The sequence below is a fragment of the Syngnathoides biaculeatus genome, chromosome 11 (assembly GCF_019802595.1).
Source record: "Syngnathoides biaculeatus isolate LvHL_M chromosome 11, ASM1980259v1, whole genome shotgun sequence".
NCBI lineage: Eukaryota > Metazoa > Chordata > Actinopteri > Syngnathiformes > Syngnathidae > Syngnathoides > Syngnathoides biaculeatus.
Window position 1 is genome coordinate 30,402,401 of NC_084650.1, and position 23,966 is coordinate 30,426,366.

The window sequence follows — 23,966 nt, forward strand, 5'->3', positions numbered from 1 at the left end:
CGCTCTTTGCTTGGCTATGCAGGAACTTTTGTTGATTTTTGTTGAAGTTGATTTTTTTTTTTTTCCTTTTTGGGGTTCTTCAATCTGACTGAAATCATCAGCTCTTGTGATACTGAAAGAAAATCCCTGGAAAGTTTATTTGCCGAGTAGAAAATTCCATCTGGAGTTTATGCATCTGGTGGACTAGGAAAGTTTGTCTCATTTTGTTATTTCGTGTACAATCAGCCGGTGATGTTAAGAAAGTTGTGGCTCACATCCCTTGAAATGATCATCTACTTTTGCTTTCAGTTGGACATTTACCACTTTGCCATTTGAGTATTTTTCTTGTGATTGCGCTTTCATCCCTGACACCCTGAACAGTGTGTTCAAAATGATTCTATTTGTTATTTAAAAGGAGCAAATATGTTTCCCATTTGAGCTCCTTGGGATTGAAACCAAATGTCACTCAAAATAAATAAACTTAAATATTGTTGGGGAACAAAGCGCAAAGGACGGGTAGTGCCTGGGGAGCACGCGCCCCCCAACCGTCCCCCTGCCCACCCCTCACAGCGCCACAAACAGTTTAGAAAGTACAGATCAACTTCACTCAGTATTGTTCATCAACGTGACCTCATAGTACGTTGACAAAATTACTCAAAATGTCTTTCATTCATAACCAAGACGGAATATACAAATCATTGCATCATGATCTGGAAAACATATACACACGAGTACGTAGTGCTATTTTGGAATGATAAATGACTGAATAAAAGCTATTTATTTTCATCATACCAAACTTTACAATGAAATTGGAGAGTCTCTCGTGCGACAGTGCATATCCAAAATCACGTGAAAATGAGAATTTAAAAAATACATTAAAATGCATGCGCAAAATGGACTCCATTAGAAGTATCGCTCAAGATATTGAAATCAGCGTGGCTAGAGGAAAAATTAGAGTTCAGGGTGGTGATGGCTCGGAAAAAAAACCCCAAATGTTCCATCGTCTTTTGCTCTTTGCTTTTGTGCATTCGAATCGCCGTCCAGATGGCAGGAGCTCAAACAGTTGAGAAGCAGGATTTTGTTGCGCCTCAAATAATAACGTTTTGAGCTCTGCTGAGGCACCGAGAGGAGTAAATATCCGTCATGGAGGTTGAGAAGCCAGCCAATCGTCTTCGTTGCTGTTTCGATTGTCCTCTGACGTTTTGCGACTCGCGTGACAAACGGAGACAAAATACGTCAGCAGACTCCAACTTTGTGGCCAGGTTGTTTTTCCTCAAGTGGAGACGCAGTTGAACCTTTTTGCTGAACAAAATATTCAGCATGGATTCACATTTCACAATTTCTATTGGACCACAAATGAAATGAACTACCTTTTAAAATGGACTATTTTTGCTTTTAGCAGCTTTTAAATCTCTATGCAGATAATTTAACACCCTTGGAACTGGAAAACGTTTTTATTTCAATCACGTCACTCTTTTTTTTTTTTTTTTTTTTTTTACCAAAATACAATTAATTCATTTTTAATGGGAGCTATTTAGTTTAACTAGTTTCAGCATTACCATCTGTACTGTATGAACATGAATGCACAGTAAAGTCATGTCCGAGCTCGCATTATGAGTAACTATGCGCAAATCGTGAGTTAGCAAGTGTTTCACCCACTTTGGACACTGTACAGAAAGATACACCATCGCACAGTGGCGTTAAAGATAAATCCGTTTGCTTTTGAAGACATTTCGCAAAGCATACAGTGGATTAAAGAAAAAACAACTACTTGTAATGTTAACGGGGGTGGCACGGAAGCTGAACGTCTTCATCAATGGGCGTGCTTCCCTCAGCTCACCTGAGCGCTGAAAACGGCTCCTCATGCCAACATATGCACACGTCTCAGTCCTTGAAAAGAAAGCAACCTAGTACACAAAATACAGTATCGAAGTGGAATTATTTGATTTTTTTTTTTTTTTTTTATGCTGGAGAGCATTCCAGAGCAGAGAAATTGAGCACAACGCTCATTCGCCTATACGATGCGCATCATTGTGGTGACAAAAAAAATCATATCCCTAAATTACGGCTTTGGCAACTACATATTTTATGTAGTTTGTATCGAATAGATAGATATGTCGCGTTTGGTGTCATGTGGAAATGGAGTCGAATCCCCTCCCAAGGCTCCACTGTCACCAAATGGACTCTTGGGGACGCTGTTGACCAGAAATTTGACGAGCGGCCGCGGGATTGGCGCTGCGCCTCCCGCGGAACGTCGACACAACACAGAGAGAACGCGACGGGAGCACAACGGATCACTCGACGTGCTGGTCCGTCCGATTCGTGATATTGGCCAAATATTTGCACCTTCGGCGGTTTGGCTGCAATTGGGAGTGGATTGTATGCGACAGTTAAGTGCGAGCGAGGAGGCGCTTTTTCTGTGGAATAGAAGCAGAGCGGAGCTCCAGCCGGCCCGCCCTACCGGGGAGGATTGGACGGAACAATGAAGGCGCAAGTGGCGATGTTTGTGTCTCTGTTGGCCCTCGACGCGGCCTACGGCCAGGCCAGCTATTCCATTCCCGAGGAAATGAGCAGAGGCTCGTTGGTGGGCAACATCGCGCAAGATTTAGGCCTGGAAACGCGACGGCTGATTTCGGGCAAAGCCGAGATCTATTCCAGGAACAATGAAGAATACATCGAGCTGAGCCGAGAGAAAGGACTCCTCCTCGTCAGGGAGAGGATCGACAGAGAGGCTCTTTGCGCGCACGCCGAGCTTTGTGCGCTGCACTTCAGGATCATTTTGGAAAATCCGATCGAATTTTACAGCGTGACTGTGCAGATTACGGACATTAATGACAATGCGCCAAGCTTCGAAAAAAGTGAGATGACATTTAAAATAAGCGAGTCTGCGAGCACCGGAGCAAAATTTGTTCTAGAAAGGGCAGCAGATCTTGACGTTGGCGTTAACGGCGTTAATATTTATGAATTAAAACCATCGTATCACTTTGCTCTGAAGCTGCAAAATAACGCGGATGGAAATCAAAACGTGGAGATGGTTTTACAAAAGCCTTTAGACCGAGAGAAAGAGGAGCAGATGTCGCTGGTGTTGACGGCTGGAGATGGAGGAGAGCCGCGCATGTCGGGAACGATGTTGATTCTCATCACAGTGTTAGACGTGAATGATAATGCCCCCGTGTTTACGCAGCACACTTACAAAGCAACCGTGACTGAGAACTCAGCTGCGGGGACGATCGTGGCAACCGTGTCGGCGTCGGACGCTGACTCCGGCTCCAATGCAAAAATTTCATACTCCATAACAAACACCCTTGACAACGTCAGAAATATATTTCAAATCAATCAAGAAAATGGACAGGTTTCATTAATTGGAAACATAGATTTTGAAAAGTCAAAATATTTTCAAATTAATTTACTGGCGAGTGATGATGGAGGACTCACAGATTCCTGCACGTTGATTATAGATGTACAGGATGTAAATGACAACAAACCAGAAATAAATATTATGTCTAAATCAAATGTGATATCGGAGGATGCCAAAATAAATACAGTTGTTACTGTTATCAGCGTAGAAGATTTCGATTCGGGAGATAATGGAATTGTAAAATGCTTTATCAACGATAATATTCCATTCATGCTCAAAACCTCTGAGAATAACTTTTATAGTTTAGTGACAGACGGAGACTTAGACCGAGAGCGGTCGAGCGAGTACAACATCAGCGTGACGTGCAGCGACGAGGGGGCGGCCTCCCTCTTCAGCAGCGTCACTCTCAACTTGCACATCTCGGACGTCAACGACAACCCGCCCCTCTTTGAGAGGAGCTCGTACCAGGCCCACATTGCGGAAAATAACGCAGCAGGTCTCTCCGTAGTCACGCTAAAAGCCAGAGACGCAGACTGGGGCCAGAACGCTCGAGTGTCGTACTTCCTGGAGGAGGAAGACGTTCACGGAGTAGCCGTGTCTTCTTTGGTCTCCGTCCATCCTGAGAGCGGCGTGGTCCGGGCGCTCCGATCCTTCGATTACGAGCAAATCCAGTCCTTCCGCTTCAACGTGAGCGCCCGCGACTCCGGATCCCCTCCGCTGAGCTCGGCGGCCGCCGTCCGCGTCCTGATCCGGGACCGGAACGACAACGCCCCTCAGGTGCTGTACCCGGTCCAGACGGGCGGCTCGGGGCCGCACGCCGAAATGGTGCCTCGTTCGGCGGACGCGGGCTACCTGGTGACGAAAGTGGTGGCGGTGGACGTGGACTCTGGCCAGAACGCCTGGCTCTCCTACAAAGTGCAGCAGAAATCTTCCCCCGACAGGGGGGCGCTGTTTGAAGTGGGCCTCCACAATGGAGAAATGCGAACCGTCCGCCAAGTGACCGATAAAGATGCCGTCAAACAAAGACTGACCGTCGTCGTGGAGGACAACGGGCAGCCCTCTCGTTCGGCTACGGTGGTGGTTAACGTGGCGCTGGCGGACGGCTTCCCCCAAGTGCTGAGGTCGGAGTTCGCCGACGAGGACGAGCGGGAGGCCGACGAGCGGCTGACTTTTTACCTGGTCTTGGCTTTGGCTGTGGTCTCCTTCCTCTTCGTGGTCTGCTTGCTGCTCATCATATCGGTCAAAGTGTACAGGTGGAGACAGTCTCGCGTCCTGTACGGCTCCAACCTCCCCGTCATTCCGTATTATCCGCCGCGCTACTCCGACACTTTGGGGACGGCGGGGACTCTCCCGCACGTCTACAATTACGAGGCCTGCGCCACCGCCGGCTCCGCCAAAAGTGTTGTCGGTCAGAACATGCTGCTCGTGGACGCCACTTCGACGGGCACCATGCACAAGTTGCGGAGGGAAAACAACATCCTGGACGAACCTGACTCTCCTCTTGAGGTTAGTCACTTGAGTGTTGTTCAAGTTTTGCAGTCAGTCTTTCTATTTGTCACAATTACACATCAACGATTGTAGATGACCCAATATAGGTGGCATTGTGACCCAACTGATTAGCACATGTCCCTCACAGTTCAGGGGACTGGGGTTCAAAACCTGGTCCTGCCTGTGTGGCTTTTTTCTGGGCATTCCGGTTTCCTCCCACATCCCCAAAACCTGCATTCATTGAAGACTCTCAATTGGCCATCGGTGTGAATACAATGCAAATGGTTGTTTGTTTGTTGTACGAATGTTCCCTGCGATTGGCTGGCGACCAGTTCAGGGTGCATTCAGCCTCTCGCTTGAACACAGCTGGGATAGGCTCCATCCCGCCTGCAACTCATGTGAGGATAAGCGATATGGCAAACGCAAGGACCCCAATACATGAGACTGTATTCTGGTTTTATTTCGTTCTAAGGCAGCAGCTGCTGAGGAAACATCGAATTATCTCATAGTTGGTTAAATATTTGAGTTCAAATGTCCTTTTGGGCCTGTCTATGTCCAAATTCGGACATTTGGTCCCAACTTTCGTTACATTACTCAGCAACATAAATTGACATGTATGTTCGCAGAGGTCATAACTTCATTGATACGGGCAGAATGTGTGTTTTTTCTTATCTATCCTCTTTTGTCACAACCTTGGAGACAAAAGTGTTTTCTCCTTCAAATATGCTGTCTTGCATTTCGGACGCTTCCTCTGAGTACATTTCAGCACTTTACAATTTCTGCAATGGTTTTGATATGGAATCAGAGCTCCGAGATGAATAAGACTGTTTTCTTGAGTTTGGCTCTTTGTCATGTATTTTGCGGTGTTCAATTGCGCATCTGTGCGTGACTGGGGCTCGAATTCGCCCAGCACCGTGGACAGTGACAGTGACGTCACTGCCCCACAGTCGCGACCCCCTCTTGCTTTTTTCTTTTTCATGCTTCAACTTCTGCAGCCTGCATGCAAATTGTAAACAGCACGTGACCAAATCCCTAAACTTGAGGTTATCACTGCAGTATTTCTTTATTCCCCAGATCAATTTCATGAAAATGACCGCGCTCGTTTTTCTCCTTTTTTGTTTGTTTGTTTGGTTTTTTTCTTTCTCGGTGCATCCGAAATTACAGGACAGGAGATAACGTTTTTTTTTTTTTGTTTGTTTGTTTGTTTTGCACTTGCGCCAGTTGAACTCTACGGGACGCTGTTGCCTCACGTTTACATTTATTATATTTTTTAAGCTTCCCCACATTTCCTCTCTGCGTGGATGAAACGCGATGTCAGTCGTCGAAGTAGCGCAACGCGGGCGGATATTTCACGGCGGATCTCAATGATATCCCCACATTTGGATAAACGAGCATTTTCTTTCCCGTTTTTAAATCTCCGTTCGGTGGACTCGTTACATAGAAGGGGAATAAACGACGGCTTCTTTTGTTCAGCGGTGGAGTCGGCCAGGACAATGAGACGGCAAGTACTGTTGGCGTTCATCTTGTGTCTCGGCTGCGCGACGGGGCAGGTCACCTACTCCATTCCGGAGGAAATGGTGAAAGGAGCTTTAATCGGTCACATCGCCCGCGATTTGGACTTAGACGTCCGGAGGCTGAAGGCGGGCAGGGCTCGCATTTACACGGGAGACGGCGCGCAGTATGTCGAGCTGAACAGGGAACGAGGAGTCCTCCTCATCAAAGAAAAACTAGACCGCGAGTTGCTCTGCAAGCAGACGACGCCTTGTGCTTTACATTTCCAAATCACACTGGAAAATCCCTTGGAATTATTCCCCGTGACGGTGGAAATCACGGATATTAATGATAATGCGCCAGTATTCCAAAAAGACGAGAGGAAATTTGAAATCAGCGAATCGGCCGTCGTGGGCTCTAAATTCATGCTGGAAAAAGCGTTTGATGCAGACATTGGACCGAATGGCCTTCAGAGATACACCCTGAAGCCGAGCGACAGTTTTGGGCTTAAACTGCACAGTCAGTCTGATGGCAGCAAAAAGGTCGAAATGGTTTTGCAGAAGCCGTTAGACAGGGAAAAACAAGAGCAGGTGTCTTTGGTTCTGACGGCCGAGGACGGAGGAGACCCGCAGCTGACGGGAACAATGCAGATCCGCGTCACCGTTCTGGACGCAAATGACAACGCGCCCGTTTTCAGTCAGGCTGTGTACAAAGCCAGCATCACGGAGAACTCCGCGGTCGGAACACTCATTACCAAAGTGAGCGCGTCAGACGCAGATAAGGGAGCAAACGGAGAAGTCGTGTATGGCATCGGGAATAGCATGGATGCCGCGTCAAAGCTGTTCCACATTAATGGCGGGGGTGACGTCATACTGAATGGACCGCTCGACTATGAAAAAGAGAAAAATTATCACATTGACATTGAGGCCATTGATCAAGGGGGGCTCTCTGATTCCAGCAAAATCATTCTCGATGTCATCGATGTCAACGACAACAGCCCCATTGTGAATATGATTTCATCATCTGGCACAGTGGCAGAAGATGCCCCCGTCAAAACTGTCATCGCTTTAATGAGTGTCAGCGACCCGGATTCAGATGCTAATGGGCAGGTCAGCTGCGTAATCGGGGAAAATGTACCATTTGCCATCAAAATTACATCCAATAATTTCTATAGTTTAGTGACAGACGGGGAGTTAGACCGAGAGCGGTCGAGCGAGTACAACATCAGCGTGACGTGCAGCGACGAGGGCGCGGCCTCCCTCTCCAGCAGCGTCACTCTCAACTTGCACATCTCGGACGTCAACGACAACCCGCCCCTCTTTGAGAGGAGCTCGTACGAGGCCCACGTTGCGGAAAACAACGCAGCGGGTCTCTCCGTAGTCACGCTGAAAGCCAGAGACGCAGACTGGGGCCAGAACGCTCGAGTGTCGTACTTCCTGGAGGAGGAAGAAGTTCACGGAGTAGCCGTGTCTTCTTTGGTCTCCGTCCATCCGGAGAGCGGCGTGGTCCGGGCGCTCCGATCCTTCGATTACGAGCAAATCCAGTCCTTCCGCTTCAACGTGAGCGCCCGCGACTCCGGATCCCCTCCGCTGAGCTCGGCGGCCGCCGTCCGCGTCCTGATCCGGGACCGGAACGACAACGCCCCTCAGGTCCTGTACCCGGTCCAGACGGGCGGCTCGGGGCCGCACGCCGAAATGGTGCCTCGTTCGGCGGACGCGGGCTACCTGGTGACGAAAGTGGTGGCGGTGGACGTGGACTCTGGCCAGAACGCCTGGCTCTCCTACAAAGTGCAGCAGAAATCTTCCCCCGACAGGGGGGCGCTGTTTGAAGTGGGCCTCCACAATGGAGAAATGCGAACCGTCCGCCAAGTGACCGATAAAGATGCCGTCAAACAAAGACTGACCGTCGTCGTGGAGGACAACGGGCAGCCCTCTCGTTCGGCTACGGTGGTGGTTAACGTGGCGCTGGCGGACGGCTTCCCCCAAGTGCTGAGGTCGGAGTTCGCCGACGAGGACGAGCGGGAGGCCGACGAGCGGCTGACTTTTTACCTGGTCTTGGCTTTGGCTGTGGTCTCCTTCCTCTTCGTGGTCTGCTTGCTGCTCATCATATCGGTCAAAGTGTACAGGTGGAGACAGTCTCGCGTCCCGTACGGCTCCAACCTCCCCGTCATTCCGTATTATCCGCCGCGTTACTCCGACACTTTGGGGACGGCGGGGACTCTCCCGCACGTCTACAATTACGAGGCCTGCGGCACCGCCCGATCCGCCAAAAGTGCTGCCGGTCACAACGTGCTGCTCGTGGACGCCACTTCGACGGGCACCGCGCACAAGTTGCGCAGCGAAAGGAACATCCTGGACGAACTTGACTCACCTGTAGAGGTTAGTCACTTGTGTGTTGTTTGAGTTTTCTAGTCAGTCTTTCTATTTGTCTCAACTACAAATGAATGATTGCAGTTGACCCCAATATATTCCACCCAGCATCTCCCAATTTATGAGACTGCTCCAATCACTTATTTGTCATTTTATTGACAAGGAAAACAATTGTGAGAAGGCAGCATCAGAGGAAACATAGAGCTGTGTTTTAGTTGGTTTAAGATTGAAATTCATGTCCTTTTGGGTTTGTTTGTGTCCATTTTTTTTTTTTTTTGGATAATTTTTTCCCAACCAGCAGATGTTCACATTTTACCATTCAGCAAAGTAAACGGAGATTTAGAGGGCAAAGAACGTTCTGGATGAACATGACTTTCCTCTTGATGTTGGTGACCTGATATGATTTTCAGCCATGTTGTGTTGACCCGCTTGTAATGTCAAGATTAGATGACGTTGCCCACCACCTCATCCCAAAATGACTTTTTACACTCATTGCTCCTCTACATTGCTTGATTCATTGAACTGTGAAGGCATTCGTGCATTGCAACTGTTGCCCCCGTTTTAAGTTCAGAGTTTGAACCCCAAGGAGATGAGGAAAGGAAAAAGATGTCCAAAGACATTTCCACTTCATCCGTCATGTTAGCAGGACTTGTACAGTTTTCACATGCAACATTTCACCTTAAGCATTTATTTCAGGTGGAAGTGAAAGTCCACATGAGTGAAAAATTCCTGTTGAATTGGACAGGAAATTGTTACCATAACACACACACTGAAATAACGTGACCAAAGTTTGCTTTAACCATTCAGGGGCCCCCTTTTAAATCATTGGAAATTAAAAACCTGAACGGGAAAAAGTTTTTGGAGTGCAATACAAACTTGTGGATTTTGTATTTCACTTTTTCACATATCACGTGATGTCATCAAGCAATATGGTGGAACAGTGGAGCAGCTGTAGAGCTTTCTCCTCACAGTTCCGAGGACCGGGGTTCAAATCCCGGCCCCGCCTGTGTGGAGTTTGCATGTTCTCACCGTGTCTGCGTGGCTTTTCTCCGGGTGGACACTCCGGTTTCCTCTCATAGCCCTTCAACATGCCCATAAGTGTGATTGTGGGTGCGACTTGTCTGTCTCCGTGTGCCCTGAAATTGGCTGGCGGCCAGTTCAGGGTGTGGCCCGCTTCTTGCCCGATTATAGCTGAGGTAGGCTCCAGCACTCCATCAACACGTGAGGATAAGCGGCTCAGAAAATGGATGGATGGATGGATGGATGGATGGGTGATGCATTCTCTTTAGTGAATCAATGTGAAGGTTGGCGTCGTTGTACTGGATGATATTGTCCGCTTGGTACGAAGTGCGAGGCCCGCGCTACTTCTGGCTCACTGCGACGCATTTGGGCTCAATTATGAGCACGCACCGACGCGATCAAAAAAGATTTGCTCAAGTTTTTCCCCAATCTATGTTGACGCTCTCGCCCTGCAGTTTCCATTTTGAACTCGTAGGGACGCTGTTGTCCATGATGTTCCTGCTGTGGACGAGCTGCTTCCCGTTTTAAGTCGCAGCTAACAGACAAAAAAAACCACAAACCACACGAGTGAGACTCTGGAGGGAAGCGTATATGTCGGCGGGACTATTTTGTGACATTTTTGGAGGAATAGTTGCCCTCGTTTGCGCTTTACTGGAATATACACACCGGTGTTATTGTGGTTGGATTTAGGCTGCCGGTTGTTTTTTCTTTTTTTCTTTTTTTTTTTTTTCTGCTGAACGTGAAGCGGAGGAGAACAATGAGACGGCAAGTAGCGTTTTTCACCTCGCTGCTCTTCTTCCGCGCCGCATTCGGACAAATCAACTATTCCGTCGACGAGGAAATGCACGTCGGCTCTGTAGTGGGAAACCTCGCGAGGATTTGGCTATTGGCGTGGAAAGACTGAAGTCGCGCAGCGCTCGTGTTTATTTCGGCGATAGCAAGCAATACATGGAGCTGAATAAAGACAGGGGCGTTCTCCTCATCAAGGAGCCCATCGACCGAGAGGCGCTTTGCGCACAGTCGACGCCGTGCGCGCTACACTTCCAGATTATTTTAGAGAACCCCATCGAATTTTACAAAATAATAGTGGAGATTATTGACATCAACGACAACCCGCCGGCCTTTGAGGAGGCTGAAATTCAATTCAAAATAAGCGAATCCGCACTGGTAGGATCCAAGTTTAATTTGCAGCAGGCGTTGGATCCCGATGTTGGACTCAACGGTGTCCAAACGTACCTCCTCGAACCGACTGATCATTTTGCATTAAAATTTCACAATCACGCAGATGGCTCCGGGAGTGTTGAGATGGTTTTGAAGCAGCCTCTCGACAGGGAGAAAAAGGAACATTTGGGTCTCGTGCTGACGGCTGTCGATGGAGGAGAGCCGCAGATGTCGGGCACAATGCGGATCCTCATCACCGTATTGGATGCCAATGACAACGCACCCGTTTTCACAAAGCCTGTATACAAAGCAGCGGTGGCAGAAAATGCACCAAAAGGCACCGTCGTGACTGTAGTCAGCGCGTCGGATGCCGACCACGGAACCAATGGTAGAATAACTTACTCGATCGAAAACACAATGGACGATGTGAGGAATTTGTTTAAAATAAATGAGGACACAGGAGAGGTCACACTGAGTGCAAACATAGACTATGAGAAAGCACACAACTATCAATTTAATTTGCATGCGAGTGACAGTGGGGGGTTAACCGACAGCTGCAAGGTCATCGTTGACGTTGTGGACGTGAATGATAACAGCCCGCTGATTCAGGTCATGTCCAAGTCAAACGTCATAGCTGAAGATGTCAAAAGTCAAACTGTTGTCACAATCATTAATGTTCAAGACCAGGATGACGGCGACAATGGCAAAGTGGATTGTACAATCAATCACAATCTTCCTTTCCTACTCAAGTCCACTGATAGTAATTTCTATAGTTTAGTGACAGACGGGGAGTTAGACCGAGAGCGGTCGAGCGAGTACAACATCAGCGTGATGTGCAGCGACGAGGGGGCGGCCTCCCTCTCCAGCAGCGTCACTCTCAACTTGCACATCTCGGACGTCAACGACAACGTGCCCGTCTTTGAGAGGAGCTCGTACGAGGCCCACGTTGCGGAAAATAACGCAGCGGGTCTCTCCGTAGTCACGCTGAAAGCCAGAGACGCAGACTGGGGCCAGAACGCTCGAGTGTCTTACTTCCTGGAGGAGGAAGAAGTTCACGGAGTAGCCGTGTCTTCTTTGGTCTCCGTCCATCCGGAGAGCGGCGTGGTCCGGGCGCTCCGATCCTTCGATTACGAGCAAATCCAGTCCTTCCGCTTCAACGTGAGCGCCCGCGACTCCGGATCCCCTCCGCTGAGCTCGGCGGCCGCCGTCCGCGTCCTGATCCGGGACCGGAACGACAACGCCCCTCAGGTGCTGTACCCGGTCCAGACGGGCGGCTCGGGGCCGCACGCCGAAATGGTGCCTCGTTCGGCGGACGCGGGCTACCTGGTGACGAAAGTGGTGGCGGTGGACGTGGACTCTGGCCAGAACGCCTGGCTCTCCTACAAAGTGCAGCAGAAATCTTCCCCCGACAGGGGGGCGCTGTTTGAAGTGGGCCTCCACAATGGAGAAATGCGAACCGTCCGCCAAGTGACCGATAAAGATGCCGTCAAACAAAGACTGACCGTCGTCGTGGAAGACAACGGGCAGCCCTCTCGTTCGGCTACGGTGGTGGTTAACGTGGCGCTGGCGGACGGCTTCCCCCAAGTGCTGAGGTCGGAGTTCGCCGACGAGGACGAGCGGGAGGCCGACGAGCGGCTGACTTTTTACCTGGTCTTGGCTTTGGCTGTGGTCTCCTTCCTCTTCGTGGTCTGCTTGCTGCTCATCATATCGGTCAAAGTGTACAGATGGAGACAGTCTCGCGTCCCGTACGGCTCCAACCTCCCCGTCATTCCGTATTATCCGCCGCGCTACTCCGACACTTTGGGGACGGCGGGGACTCTCCCGCACGTCTACAATTACGAGGCCTGCGGCACCGCCCGATCCGCCAAAAGTGCTGCCGGTCACAACGTGCTGCTCGTGGACGCCACTTCGACGGGCACCGCGCACAAGTTGCACAGCGAAAAGAACATCATGGATGAGCCTGATTCTCCTCTTGAGGTTAGAATATTTTAAACTGCAATGTCTTTGGTCCCTTGAGTCAAAACTGCAGCCTGCATGTTTTTAAGTGCTATGGACAGCGACATCATCAAGTTTTTGTTGTTGCTGTTGTTCGCTTGTTGACCTCAAAGTGCTTTTCTCTTCTTCCTCCTGAACTGCAATCCCAGTGTTGTTTAGCTCGTGTTTTTGTTTGATAAATTCCATTGTTTTCTGTGATTTTTTTTAAAGGATAGTTTATCTTTCAAGCATACCCTTTTCCCCCAAAATACTGTAATTTCCATGTTTGTTTGAACTTTTGAGATGTGAGCTGACCAAATATATGCTTTTAAATGTATTAGTCCTTCCCAAGCGTAATTTCACTCAATGACCTCGAGGGGCCGCTGTTACTCTTCGTCTAAGTGTTTGAAATTTCACATTTAGTCACGCACCTCTGCTGCGCTCACTCAGTCGAGCGAGGACGAAGAAACGTAACGCACGTTCCGTGCTCGTTGGAATCATCCCAGCTTTGGAAATTATCGTGACCTTTTTTTCATCACCTATTTTACTGGATTATAATTTGCTTTGTTCATCGATCCCTCGCGTTGCAAACTGCAAAAGCGGACTGCAGTCTGAGGGCTCGGCGCGGGCGTGTGTTTAAACAATGAGCCGGCACGCGCTGTCGTTTGTCTGCGCGCTCTGCCTCGCTCCGGTGCTCGGACACGTCATCTACTCAATTCCCGAGGAGATGGCCAAAGGATCCTTCATCGGGAACATTGCTCAGGATTTGGCACTGGACTTGAAACGCTTACAGTCCGGTAAAGCTCGCATCCACACGGGGGGCAGCGCTGATTACGTGCAGCTCGACAGGGAAAAGGGAGTGCTGCTTGTAAAAGAGAGGATCGACCGCGAAGCCGTTTGTGGCCAAACGACGCCTTGTGCGCTGCATTTTCAGATAGCTTTAGAACAGCCGATAGAAATATTACCGTTGACCGTGGAGATCACGGATATTAACGACAACGATCCGGTCTTTGAAAAGGAAGAAAGGATGTTGGAAATTAGCGAGTCGGCTGTTGTGGGCTCCAAATTCATGTTGGAGAAAGCAGTTGACCCCGACATAGGTTTGAATGGGCTTCAGAGTTACACACTGAAGCCGAATGATAACTTCATGCTGAAACTGCACAGGCAGTCCGACGGAGGTCGGAAAGTGGAAATGATTTTGCAGAAGCCTTTGGACAGAGAGAGAGAGGAACTGGTAACATTGCTTTTAACGGCGCAAGATGGAGGCGAGCCGCAGCGGTCGGGGACAATGCAGATTCAAATTAAAGTCTTAGACGTTAATGATAATGCGCCTGTTTTCACACAAAATGTTTACAAAGCGAGCATCAAAGAAAATTCCCCCTCGGGGACATTGATTACGGAAGTTAGTGCGTCTGATGCAGACAAAGGCTCAAATGGAGAAGTGAGCTATGCGATCGGAAATAGCATGAGTAGCATTTCCAAATTATTTCACATTAGCCACGACGGTCGTTTTCTTTTGAAAGGTCCTATCGATTATGAAACAGCTCAGAAGTATGAGATTGATGTTGAGGCAGTCGACCGAGGTGGCTTATCTGATTCCAGCAAGGTGATTATTGAGGTGGGAGATGTCAACGACAATAGTCCTGTCATCAAAATGATTTCGTCATCCACTTCGGTGGAGGAAGGTTTGCCTGCCGACACGGTGATAGCGGTGATGAGTGTAAATGATCCAGATTCTGAAGAAAATGGGAGAGTAACTTGCGTCATTGATGATCATTTACCTTTTAAAGTAACATCTACAAGTAGTTTTTATAGTATCGCGGCAGATGGTGACTTAGACCGAGAGCGGTCGAGCGAGTACAACATCAGCGTGATGTGCAGCGACGAGGGCGCGGCCTCCCTCTCCAGCAGCGTCACTCTCAACTTGCACATCTCGGACGTCAACGACAACGTGCCCGTCTTTGAGAGGAGCTCGTACGAGGCCCACGTTGCGGAAAACAACGCAGCGGGTCTCTCCGTAGTCACGCTGAAAGCCAGAGACGCAGACTGGGGCCAGAACGCTCGAGTGTCGTACTTCCTGGAGGAGGAAGACGTTCACGGAGTAGCCGTGTCTTCTTTGGTCTCCGTCCATCCGGAGAGCGGCGTGGTCCGGGCGCTCCGATCCTTCGATTACGAGCAAATCCAGTCCTTCCGCTTCAACGTGAGCGCCCGCGACTCCGGATCCCCTCCGCTGAGCTCGGCGGCCGCCGTCCACGTCCTGATCCGGGACCAGAACGACAACGCCCCTCAGGTCCTGTACCCGGTCCAGACGGGCGGCTCGGGGCCGCACGCCGAAATGGTGCCTCGTTCGGCGGACGCGGGCTACCTGGTGACGAAAGTGGTGGCGGTGGACGTGGACTCTGGCCAGAACGCCTGGCTCTCCTACAAAGTGCAGCAGAAATCTTCCCCCGACAGGGGGGCGCTGTTTGAAGTGGGCCTCCACAATGGAGAAATGCGAACCGTCCACCAAGTGACCGATAAAGATGCCGTCAAACAAAGACTGACCGTCGTCGTGGAGGACAACGGGCAGCCCTCTCGTTCGGCTACGGTGGTGGTTAACGTGGCGCTGGCGGACGGCTTCCCCCAAGTGCTGAGGTCGGAGTTCGCCGACGAGGACGAGCGGGAGGCCGACGAGCGGCTGACTTTTTACCTGGTCTTGGCTTTGGCTGTGGTCTCCTTCCTCTTCGTGGTCTGCTTGCTGCTCATCATATCGGTCAAAGTGTACAGATGGAGACAGTCTCGCGTCCCGTACGGCTCCAACCTCCCCGTCATTCCGTATTATCCGCCGCGTTACTCCGACACTTTGGGGACGGCGGGGACTCTCCCGCACGTCTACAATTACGAGGCCTGCGGGACCGCCCGATCCGCCAAAAGTGCTGGCGGTCACAACGTGCTGCTCGTGGACGCCACTTCGACGGGCACCGCGCACAAGTTGCGCAGCGAAAGGAACATCCTGGATGAACTTGACTCTCCTCTCGAGGTTTGACTTCATCATTAAGTCATTACGTTGGTCTGCACGCATATCGAGTTGTTAGGGGGGCGTGTATGATTTTGCATATGTCTCCATTAGGTTGAGATCAGGCCGCTAATCTTATTAGTTTATTTAGATCGTATGTTTGTTTTTCCCCATGATGTGAGCAGACAGCTCAATTCATCTTCTGTCACTATTCACAACTTTCATGTACACGTGAACACTTTGAATTCACAACTCCGGTTTCCACTTTCATGTCATCATACGAGCGCCAACATGTTTTGCACATGACGCGCTTTGCTTTAAAAAATGAGATTTTCCTGGTCAAAACCTTTCTCTATGCATCACACTATAATTTCATAAGCTTCTCAAATAATATGATTCCAGACTGTTGGGGGCAGAGGTGTGGACTGAAGTCAAGAAATTTGAATTTGAGGTTGAGTTCGTGAACGATTCTTTTCCGAGGTTGCATCTTTTTTTGTGAACGACCTAACCTGATTCAGTTTGCGTGCAGTTTTTTTTTTTTCTTTGTAGAAAATGTGCTTTTACTTGATTCATTTCCTTTAGGAGATATTTCACCTTTTGCACTTTAACTTCACGGGTGCCAATCAAGGTGATAATTGACTAAATGTATCAATAGTGTTTTATTTCATCGTTAAAATGGACTGCAAGGACTCAAAATGCCAAAGTGTGGGTCTTGCGGGGTACTTGCGCCCCGCAAAGCCATCACTTGGTTTGTGTCTGTGACAAAATGTCATCTGACTTGTCCGCTTGTTGAATGTTCGCCTTGTTTTGCATCTTACCGTAAATCTGCAGTCATGCTCACAAAGTACTGTCGTCACTTGTTTTGAAGTTTTATTCTCCAGGACGGTCTTCTGTATTTCCCTACTTTGGATATCTTGTATGGTCTTCTGGGCTGTTTAATGTTGCAGTGCTCAAGTGATTTCCTACGTTAGTCCCGAAGTCTGCATTTTTTTTTTCAGTTTTTTTTTTTTTTTTTTTGTATCACTTATGGATTGATGTTGCTGTGTTTGACCTGATGAAGCCCTCCGTCACTTCCACTGAAATCTCCGTGACCTTCATATCGGTCTCTCGTGCAGATATGTATTTATTCGGGGTGGGGCACATCTGGCCACTTCACCTCCGGGGAATCAAGTGTCCGAATGCTTTTGAGCTCGAGAAAATTGAGATATTCACTCATTTCTAAATTGCCTAAGAGCATATTATGTGAAACTTTTTTAAGGATAAAACTATCGAAGCCTATACGTCAGTGACATTTTTCTGAAAGTTTTGTGGTGGTCCATGAATCCAACAACCCTGGCGAGTCTTGCCGGTGTCTAAACTCAAGCAGACCTGGGTCCAAATCCTCTCGTTCAGCACCACGGAGAGTGACAGCGCCTCTCCTTCTGTTGTTGTTGGCCCCAAGCAGAAATTCTTCCAGTCTCGATTACTATTTTGGAAAGGAATTAATAACCGGCCTACAACGATCCAAATTTTGTGGCATCGTTATACTATGTGCAATTTCTGAGCAAAATAATACTAAAAAAAAAAAACATCCTGACCCTGCTTCACAAGTTAAGAGTATCGCGCTATGAAGATAGTGACCAGTTTCCTTTGGAGTGACAAACTTGTGTTCTGCCGTGCATTTCATTGTTGTTGAGGAACTGCAATCCCCATTTTGGTCAGTAAGTGCCGCTATAGGTCAACGTGAGGCTAATGGGGGGGGGGGGGGGAGAATCTGATCGCTTGTGTTTGTTCCCAGACGGTCTCTTTTTGTGTCGTGCAAAGACGCATCGACGGAACCGCTCCTTGTTTAACCACGAAATACAATAAATCGTGGAAGGATTTTTTTGTTTTTAATCAACCAAACAGGATGCGGGAGCTTTTCCTTTTCTTTTGGAAGCTGCTCTTTTTCTGCCTGTGTGTCGCAGATGTGAACGTGGCTCATGTCCGTTATTCCATTCCCGAGGAGATGGCCGTAGGCTCCCTTGTTGGCAATATCGGGCAGGATCTCGGTTTGGATACAAAGAGGCTGAAATCCGGGCGGGCCCGAATCTTTACGGAGGACAGCAGTGAGTACATTGATCTCAACGTGGAAAAAGGAAGGCTTGAAATTAAGCAGAGAATTGACAGGGAGGAGAGGTGCGGCCAAGTGTCTCCTTGCTCGCTGCATTTCCAAATCATCTTAAATAAGCCCATGGAGCTCCATCACGTCGATGTAGAAATTCTTGACATAAATGATAACGCTCCTGTATTTGCAAACAGGGAAATGAATTTTGAAATCAGCGAATCGGCCGCGAAGGGCGCTCGCTTTTCACTCGACAGCGCCAAAGATCCCGACGTAGGCTCGAATTCGCTGCATACGTACAAGCTGAGCTCCGCAGATCATTTCCAATTAAACGTACACTCTCGTCCGGATGGCACCAAATATGCTGAAATGGTTCTTGAGGCCGTTTTAGACAGAGAAACGCAGGAGGCGCATAAACTGACGCTCACTGCGTACGATGGCGGCGACCCTCCCAAATCAAGCTCTGTAAAAATAAACGTCGTTGTGCTGGATGCAAATGACAATGCACCAGTCTTTAGCCAGTCTCGGTACACAGCATCAGTCCCTGAAAACACGCCGAGGGGGGCCAGCGTGGCGCGAGTCAGTGCCACCGATGCCGATAAAGCAGCTAACGGGGAGGTCGTGTATTCCTTGTCGCGGAACAGCGAGCTGGCCTCCTCTGTCGTGGCCGTCCAGCCAAATACGGGAGAAATCCACGTGACGGGGGAGCTAAATTATGAGAAAGTCAAACAGTACGAAATTGACGTGGAAGCCACGGATAAAGGGGGGCTGAGGGACACGTGCAAGGTCCTGGTCGAAGTGCTTGATTTAAATGACAACCCGCCCGTCATCAGCATCCTGTCGCTGTCCAGCCCCATCGCAGAAGATTCGCCCCCGCAAACAACAATTGCCATGCTCAATGTTAAAGATTTGGACTCTGGGAAGAACGGACAGGTCAAGTGCTTCATTAGCCCCGATTTGCCTTTCAAAATAACGTCGTCGGCGCTCAATTTCTACAGTTTGGTGTCCGACGACGATTTAGACCGAGAGACCGTGCCGGAATATAACATCACGATAACGGCGATAGACGAGGGCAGCCCCCCTCTCTGCGCGAATAAAACCATTCATTTGAAAGTGTCGGATGTAAACGATCACGCGCCGATGTTTCAACGCGCGTCCTATTCAGCGTCCACCGCGGAGAACAACAAACCTGGCGCGTCGCTTCTTGCCGTCAAAGCCAGCGATAAGGACGAGGGGAGCAACGCCCGCGTTTCCTATTTCCTCGAAGACGGCAAACTTCACGGGATGTCGGCGTCCAACTTTTTTACCGTCAACGCCGAGAGCGGCGAGATCCACGCCGTGCGCTCCTTGGACTACGAGCAAATCAAGCGTCTGGACTTTGTGGTGCGAGCGCAGGACGGAGGCTCCCCTCCTCTCTTCAGCAACGTGAGCGTGGGCGTCCTGATCCGGGACCAGAACGACAACGCCCCTCAGGTCCTGTACCCGGTCCAGACGGGCGGCTCGGGGCCGCACGCCGAAATGGTGCCTCGTTCGGCGGACGCGGGCTACCTGGTGACGAAAGTGGTGGCGGTGGACGTGGACTCTGGCCAGAACGCCTGGCTCTCCTACAAAGTGCAGCAGAAATCTTCCCCCGACAGGGGGGCGCTGTTTGAAGTGGGCCTCCACAATGGAGAAATGCGAACCGTCCGCCGAGTGACCGATAAAGATGCCGTCAAACAAAGACTGACCGTCGTCGTGGAGGACAACGGGCAGCCCTCTCGTTCGGCTACGGTGGTGGTTAACGTGGCGCTGGCGGACGGCTTCCCCCAAGTGCTGAGGTCGGAGTTCGCCGACGAGGACGAGCGGGAGGCCGACGAGCGGCTGACTTTTTACCTGGTCTTGGCTTTGGCTGTGGTCTCCTTCCTCTTCGTGGTCTGCTTGCTGCTCATCATATCGCTCAAAGTGTACAGGTGGAGGCAGTCTCGGCAGTTTTTCAAATCAAACGGCCCACTTCCGGTTATTCCGTACTACCCGCCCCTCTACGCCGACGTTGACGGCGCCGCTACGCTGAAGCCGGCGCTCGGCTATGACGTGTGCGGAACTGCCGATTCCAGGAAGAGCGACCTGATGTTTTCCCGCCAAATCAGTGCAAACACTCTGCGTGACGGCCATGTTGGAACAGTCCTCCGGCCTGAAACGGATCCAGAAACTTTGGTTGCAGAGGTGAGACCTGGTCATACTTTTGCCCTTCAAGAAGTAATATCTGTGGAGATGCTGTCACGCTGTACTTCACGTGCAAACATTTAGCCTTTCAAAAAAAAAAAGAGAGAAAATTGCGTGTCCTGTTTGTGTTCTTTGACTTTTTGGTATGTGGAGCATCACCCCAACACGGTTATGACGCAATCACTTTTTTTTTCCCAGAGCAGAGCAACTCACTTATACACTCATATATTACGATAATACCAATAATACCCTTCCCTCAAACTTGTATCACAACACAGTACCATGAAGAATAATTCCTCATAATGATTTTGCTCGCATTGCTAAATGACTCACGTTTATTTGTGTCTGCCTACTGTTATAAACAATCTCCAGAATGTGCTGTACACAATTTGCTCTACTTTTTCAGTTCATACATTGTTGACAGTTGAATTTATGAGCCAGTTAACTTCCTCAAGAGTGTTTTCCTGGTGGATGGATAAATAATACCTGCCATGGAGAGAGACATCCACTCACTCATTCCGCTCGCGGTAAAATAAGATCGTTATGACAAATGCATATGTGAGATACGGTGTGTGTGTGTGTGTGTGGAAATGGCCACAAAACCTCTCGCAAGATGTTGCAAGTCAGATGAAAGATGAAACGAGGCTGGCAGGGGTCACTGACGTGTCAGGTGACCTGTTGTTGACCTATTGACCAGAGTGCCCAGCAACTGCTGTGTTCTGTATTTTGACTTTTGTCTACTTGTGTCTCCCCACCTTTATTTGAATCGATTTTCCGTTCGAAGTGACTTGAGACACGTTCTGACATCATTTGGTCTACAAAGGTGGACTGCATTCATCGGATCAGGTTTTTCACATTTGAAATCGATTCAAGTGTCCGTCCTCGCCGCTGATGGCTCGAGCACATGTGGCCTATTTTCCTGGCCGCCGCCACACGTCGCCTCAAAAGCGGAGCAAAAGGCGCCGCCATTCGTGCTCTCTGACGCAATCAACTTGTTTCTGAAGTGGAGAAGCTTCACGGCGACCGAGAAAGCGAAAGGGATGAGTGGAGCGCGGGCGGGGGAGGGGTACAGAACAGCCTGCGGGCCACCGACCCGCTTGCGTTGTGATGCGCGGCAGCCATTTTGCTCCGCCGCCGGCTTTGTGCGCTGAAACGGGAAGATGTCGTGTACACGCCAGGGCTCGCGTAACTTAAACGAGGTGCGCCCGTGTGAGCTGTTTCAAGTGTTGAAGCGTAAGACAAAGGGACGGAGGGAGGCGGCTTATGTAAGCGTCTCCAGCCGATGGAGAAAGTAGGACAGAGGCTGGCTGGAAAAAAAAAAAAACAAACAAAAATGGGTTACCAGTGGGTGGAAGCGGCCTCAGTCATGGTCGCTGTCGGCACGCCGCTGTCGCGATGCTGCCACACGTTCACTTCGAGTGCTTGTGGACGCTGAAATGTGCACGGAGGATGCGCAAATGTTCTGATCGGTATTCTGGGAAGAAAGGCTCACCGGCAACTGCGTTTCGCATACTGGCTGTATTTTTCATAGTTTTATCTCCCGGTGGGTTATGAATACTTTTGATGATGTTCTCTTGCCATCATTGTAATGAGCCCCTTGCCCCCCCCCCGACCCATTTCCGTTTGGACTGTTTTTGCTTTGCTGTTTGGCAAATGACAGAATAAAGTTTGAAGGTGGTGCACATGACATCCTAAAGTAATTTAATACGGGACAGCTCAGCCTTCACAACGCTAATAATTCTCATTCTTGCGTGTGGCAGACGTGTGGTTGCAGTTTTTATACTCGATTACATGCAGTCGTTAAATTAACACGCAATGAAAACCGAGTGTTAATATCTCGCGCTCGTTATTTTTGGGACCATACGTTAAGATGTGCAGCCTTGGCCTCCTTTGATTTGTTGTATTAAAACCTAATGAGTTTAAAAAGAGTCATACTTGTGCTTCCTTTACAAAGATTATTGAGCAACTTGAATATTTTTTCCACTGTGCATATCTCCAGTAATATATTTGAAAGTGATTTTCCAGTCAGTAAAAAGTTCCCGCAGCTTCACGGGATTTTGTTTGATGTCGGTTACTTTACTTTTGCACGCAGCAGAGTCGTGAAGCCGCGAGGCTCCCAGCATGCATTGCGCAATGCAATTTTCAACCATTGCGGTCACAAAATTGTTCATCCTTCATGAGTGAACGTGAAGGATTATCATAACATTTATCATCTGTGTTTGTGTCACTCGTAGTTTGTCAAATGTGTCTTGTTTAACTTTTGCATTTTATTGAAATATGAATAACTATGAAGCAAAAAAAAAAAGTGATACCCCGGTCAATTCTTCGTTAAGCTCAGCGAGGCTAGTTTGTGTTTCCCGGTGGTTTATGAGCTGTATTAGATACAAACGTGTACTTCCCGTGATTTGTCTATTTGGCCTTCTTCTTCTCCAGTAACTCATTAGCGTCAAAGAAATTGATTGTTTGACTTCCCTCAGCGGAAAGTTACTGCAATTCAAGTTGACTGTCAAACTGTGAAGACGTTCAATTTTGGACATGCACTTTCATTGTGGACCAATCCCTCGTTTTATGCATTTGGATCCTTTGCATTCAACACTTTTGTTTAGTTTTGTACTGATTGAATGTGATGTGCGGCACGTGACTTCGAGTTGAAGCCAATGAATGGAAATGTTGACCGTTTGGAATTCAGTCCGGCTCTTTCGCCCACCTGAATTTTGTCCTTTTGAATCATCACTTTCTTAGTAAGCATGCGTAGTTGAAACATGAAATGAATATGTTTTGGAGAAGTTGTGATCTTTATTGTTCTGACGGCTGTTAAATCTGATGGCGACTTTGTGACAAAATGAAGTTGCGCCTCCCCGTCAGTTGAAGCAACTTTTTGACAACACTGTAGTTCGTTTGCTTCAGCGTCGTCGTCATTCTCAATATTCATCTCTTATTTTTTTTAAAATGTGTAGCTTTTATTGTCAATTGTGTAGTCATTTTATCTTTTCAAGGTGAATTGTGAGTCCTTTGGTGAAATTGTCGTTTTTGCCTCTCACAATCATCCGCACAGGCGACAAACTTTGTGTTTTTCCTGCCTGCTCGGTCTGTGTGACAACGAGGTCATGATCATAGCGGGCCTGTTTGCATCTTTGGGTCTGCTTTAGTTCTGAGGTGTGGCGGGAAAGCCTTTTGTGAGCGAACTTTGCTCAGCTTTGTTGTGCTGCTGTTTTTCTGTGCAGGGACGCTGAGTGCGTTTTCAAATCGCTTGCGTCGTTTTCATCCGTGGCCAAGGATGGCACGGCCCGTTAAGTCGGGTCAGGTCGCCGGACGGCGGCCGCCAATTCCACAACTTGCCACGCCACACAATTGGATTGCAGTATTTGGTTCTCGTGGCGGTTGTGCTTTTTCGGAATGGGAACTGGTCTTATTATAAAAAGTATTTATTGAGCATTATGGAGCTGCCATATTATTTTCCGAGATGCTTCCCTCATCTGTCTTTGGTATTATAATGTCAAAGAATGACTTGGGCGGCGTGGAAGTTCACCTATTTTGCCATGACGTCGCGTGTTGTGTTGTCCAAAAATTTCGCAGCCTTTTTGTGCCCGTTTGACGCTCTTCCCAGGAATGAAAGGATGGCCGGCCAGTTTGCTTTCCTTCCGCTTTCCCTCCTGATCTGCTTGCGTGCAATTCTCCCCTCCCCCGCTCCAGCTGCACCACTCTGCAGCAAAAGCGAAAACCAGAGAAAGGGAGAGATGGATTGCTCAGTGACGCGTCACTTCTGTCTATCCAAACAAGGCAATTAAGGCCGTGATTTCTGACTTCATCTTCATCACCTTGTCCTTATTATCTGCATGAATATTA

At 48.9% G+C, this 23,966-nt stretch overlaps 1 protein-coding gene and 1 pseudogene across 11 annotated transcripts in view; both read left to right on the forward strand.

Moving 5' to 3' along the window:
- The window catches only part of LOC133509082 (protocadherin gamma-C5-like), a 121,016-nt gene that overhangs the window by 60,025 nt on the left and 37,025 nt on the right, over window positions 1–23,966 (forward strand). Inside the window, exon 1 of one of the 11 annotated variants that reach the window (XM_061835780.1) lies at window positions 2,257–4,843. The exons of 7 other annotated variants lie outside the window; for them this stretch is intronic. In XM_061835780.1, coding sequence (XP_061691764.1) covers window positions 2,462–4,843 — 2,382 coding nt within the window. In that variant the 5' untranslated portion in view covers window positions 2,257–2,461. Of the gene's footprint in view, window positions 1–2,256; window positions 4,844–6,136; window positions 8,695–13,310; window positions 15,860–23,966 lie in introns of those variants that run through there. 3 more of the 11 variants (XM_061835770.1, XM_061835781.1, XM_061835783.1) reach the window with 3 other exon arrangements.
- LOC133509088 (protocadherin beta-16-like) lies at window positions 10,263–12,873 on the forward strand (annotated as a pseudogene).